The sequence below is a fragment of the Lupinus angustifolius genome, chromosome LG05 (genome assembly GCF_001865875.1).
Source record: "Lupinus angustifolius cultivar Tanjil chromosome LG05, LupAngTanjil_v1.0, whole genome shotgun sequence".
In the NCBI taxonomy this organism is placed as follows: Eukaryota; Viridiplantae; Streptophyta; class Magnoliopsida; order Fabales; family Fabaceae; genus Lupinus; species Lupinus angustifolius.
This window is the reverse complement of record NC_032013.1, coordinates 4,065,417-4,069,549: the sequence shown is the minus strand read 5'-3', so window position 1 is coordinate 4,069,549 and position 4,133 is coordinate 4,065,417. Positions and strand designations below refer to the sequence as shown.

The window sequence follows — 4,133 nt, the reverse complement described above, 5'->3', positions numbered from 1 at the left end:
ATATCACTTGTGTTTTCTTAATGAATGTTTACTTTTGCTGAGCAAAATAAACCCAAACTATTACCGTACACAATAATCACTAATTCAAAAATCATAATTCATAATCCATTCAATCCAAATGAGTAACCATTACAAATTTACAATTTGTAAGATGTTACTCTTGAAAGATGAAAACATAAATTCATCACCAAGGAAAGAACATATACAATAAACATCAATTGACAAAAAATTAGATATTAAAATCATGGACTGAACTTCATTATTATTGAACTCATTAGAATTATTATCCATAAAATTGCTTATTGGACAAATTCATCAGTGTGAGATGCTCAGTTGCCTTGTCCAGAACCTTCATGCTGGAGTTCATTTATGGAAAATTGAATCTTCAATTTCATTTTTGATAAAAAAAGTTGGATATGGAGAAGAACAATTTTAGAATATAAAAACTACCTATGTTTAATCATCTAAATACTCCTTTATAAAGTTTTGACTTTATACACTGGTATATATATTGTAAAACATTTTAAAATATTTTCATGGCATTTTTTGTAAAACACTTTACATCTTCTATTTCAATTCTATTTAAGCTAATAGAAACATTGTGGACAGGATTACCATCCTTTGATAAATTTTCTTTAAATAATTATGTGTACATGAAGATAACTCTCATCCCATGAAAATGTACTGTTTATTGCAATTGATTAAAAAAATATTTAGCATAAATTTTATTAGATTTTGAAATTAAATAATCTAAAGTTCTATCCTTTTTAACCATTCACAATAACTGAACATCTACTAGCACACTTTTTTAACCGTGTTTTTTTCTCTCTTCCAAATGTGACTGTGGAACCTTAAGAACAGAGCAACGAATAGGAGTAGAGTTCCTGACACGTGCAGATGACTGCACACGAAATTGAAGACCCAATCAATTTAACTTCCACAATAATTAATTATTCCCCCACATAGAATACAACAATATAATATTCTTTCATTGCCCTTTTCCTCTTCCTCCAAATCAAATCACGAATCTGACTCTCTCTCACTCTTTATTTTTTGATCTGATCGGTTTCCAGGTTCTCTTGCAAGTAGATGATCGCTTCATTCTCTTCTTCTGGTGAGTCACTTTCACCAATTATTTATGGAATCTGTATTTCTCATCAATCCAACGGCTTTCGATCCTTTTATATAACAATTTATCAACCGTGAATTCGTCCTGTTTGTCGATTAGTATAACAGAAATTGAACCTTTTATCTTTGCCTAATTCGATACTCAGGGATCTACTTAGGCTTCTACTATACTAAAGCCTTCTTGATGGTTATAGTTCCACTCAGTGATTCAATATCAAGTGATGCGGCAAGGCTATTGTGGCGACAGTATCATATCGGAATTACAATATGACACCGAATCACAATGATACGGTCGCATTGGGCCATAAGGCAACCACATGGACCACATTTGAGCCGCATCATTCTACATTGTACCACATCAAATTTAAAAATAATTTTTTAATCACAAATATTTTTATTCCACACTTAACACAATCACAATAACCGTAATGGCACAGCAATCGCGATTGCAATTTATAACACTGTTGTTTTTTCTATAAAAAAGTATATTTCATTTTTATTTTTGTATTAAATTTCATTTTTCATATTTTTTATAATTCTAATTCATGAAATCTTATCAAAATGGCCAGTTTTGGATCATGAATGCTCTGGTTAAGTATTTGTGATTGAGGGTTTTATGCTATTCTTTTAAAACCATGGAGCACCTTCCTGTTGAAGTAATTGGTAATATACTATCTCATTTGGGATCTGCTAAAGACATTGTCATTGCCTCAGCAACTTGCAAGAAATGGAGTGAAGCATGGCATAACCACCTCCACACACTTTCATTCAATTCTTCTGATTGTCCCCTTTATCATGAAGTAACCCCTAACAGGTTGGAAATACTCATCACTAAAACTATACTTCAAACTCGGGCACTGCAATGCTTAACAATTTCGATGGATGATGTGCACGAGTTTTCTGCTGCTCCAGTTATTGCTTGGCTCATGTACACGAGGAGTTCCTTGCACAGATTACATTATAATGTAAGGACAACCCCAAATTTCAACATCTTTGAGAAATGTGGTAGGCAGAAGCTGGAAGTGCTGGCATTGGCTCGCAATTCGATCTCGGGCATTGAACCTAGTTATCAGAAATTTCTTTGTTTGAAGTCTCTCTCATTGAGTTTTGTTAGCATTTCGGCATTGGATTTGAGCCTTCTACTTTCTGTTTGTCCAAGGCTTGAATCCTTGTCTATGACCAGTCCAGAAATTGCGGTGTCTGATTCGCATGCTTCCATGGAGCTTAGCAGCTCTTCTTTGAAGGATTTCTATGTTGAGTCATTTGGTTTAGACAAATTCATATTAGAGGCAGATTTACTTGAGAATCTTCATCTTAAAGATTGTACCTTTGAGGTCTTTGAATTGATTGGCAAGGAAGCATTGAAAGTGTTGAAGATTGATGATGTGAGTGTAATCCATCTTGATATTGGTGAGAACATGGAGAACCTTGAGATTGTGGATGTTAGTAACTTCACAATTATGTGGCCAAAATTTTATCATATGATCTCAAAAGCATCAAATCTACGTAGGCTTCGACTGTGGGGTGTTGTTTTTGATGATGAGGATGAGGTTGTGGACATGGAGACAATTTCAGTTTGTTTTCCTAGATTGATGAACCTGTCCTTAAGTTATGAGTTAAGGGATGGAGTGCTTAATTATGGCTTGCAGGGTTTGTCTCTTTTGGAGAATGTGGCAGTGTTAGAACTTGGATGGACTTCAATTAGTGATCTTTTCTCAGAGTGGGTTGCTGAACTTTTGGAAAGATGTCCCAATTTGAAAAAATTGATTATTTATGGTTTTGTTTCAGAAGTTAAAACAAATGAAGAGTGCCAAATTTTTGCCAAGTTTACTAAATTCATTATTCAACTTGGAAGAAAATATATGGATGTAAAGGTTGAGTTTGTATATGAATAGTAAGTACTGAAGTACTTACTTGTTGATGCATGTAAAAGTATTATCATTCAGCAAGAAGGTACTTCTTTATCCCATGAATTTCTTATCTTCTTGATGCTCATTTCATGAAGTATTTGGAGGCATAAGAGCTAATCAAGTGTAAAGTGACTAATTTTTGTGTGGAAAAGAAATTTTGTTTTCTACATATTTAGTATCTTAAACCCATATGACCATCACACCCCCTTTCTTTTTCAAGTTTGTTACTTTATGGAAAAGGGGAGTGATGTGTGCTATGAATGGAAAGCTTATCTTGTTAACTGCCCCGCTATAAATATTCTATTGCCCTGGAGTGGTAACTTTTACATTCTTGGATCTTCATGCAATGTACAAAATTTGTGTTCTTTTTATATTTCTTTAGGGTCCATTTCAGAGTTGAGTTTTGGAGAAGAAGGAAAGAATGTAAGACTTTATAGTCATCTCACAAATGTATTTCATGACTCTCAAACCTTTAATTTCCATTCTTTCCCCAACAAAACTTAACTCTCAGATGGACCATTAGGGGTTATAGGAATCTTACTCCACAACCTTTGTTTCTTTCCTGAACATGACAGTTTCAGTTAAGTAGTTAGCAATGCACCTAAAGCTTCTATTAAGTGTACTGGATGATTGCATGTTTTCTTATTCAAGTTGAATTTATTTTCACCAATATGTATAGTTAAAGGAACCTTAATTAATCATGTTGCTTATATGTTGTAGATAAAAAACGAAATTTAGACCATATTATAAAATGCAGAACTAAAATGTTAATTGCATAAAATTTAGTTTCTTCTACCACATTAGTATGTGGCTGCTTCTGTACAATTGGGTACTGAATAGAGTGTGTATGATTAATTGGATATTATATACTAGACCTGTCAAAAGCAAAGTCATAAAATTTATAGGGCCTATGTACCTTGTCTCTTTTGTTAAATTTGGGCATTTTAGCTCGGATATTTAAAAACCAAGTAGTGCACGGGCTATTTTTTTCTTTTTGAGGATTTTTGGCTTGACTTATATATAACATAGGTAGTAAGTGTCTTGAAATTGTTTTGGGTATAACAAATACCTCTTAAATGAATTGGGTATAACAAG

The 4,133-nt window shown here is 33.2% G+C and overlaps 1 protein-coding gene across 1 annotated transcript; it reads left to right on the top strand.

Annotated features, from left to right (window-relative positions):
* On the top strand, nt 959-3,326 carry LOC109347534 (F-box/LRR-repeat protein At1g67190-like). The gene is made up of 2 exons (XM_019587440.1): nt 959-1,114; nt 1,698-3,326. Exon 2 carries the CDS (start codon nt 1,764-1,766, stop codon nt 3,021-3,023), a length of 1,260 nt encoding a protein of 419 aa, XP_019442985.1. The 5' UTR covers nt 959-1,114; nt 1,698-1,763; the 3' UTR covers nt 3,024-3,326.

Excerpts from the sequence above, each read along its gene's own strand:
- LOC109347534 (XM_019587440.1), top strand. The coding sequence starts at position 1,764 with ATGGAGCACCTTCCTGTTGAAGTAATTGGTAATATACTATCTCATTTG.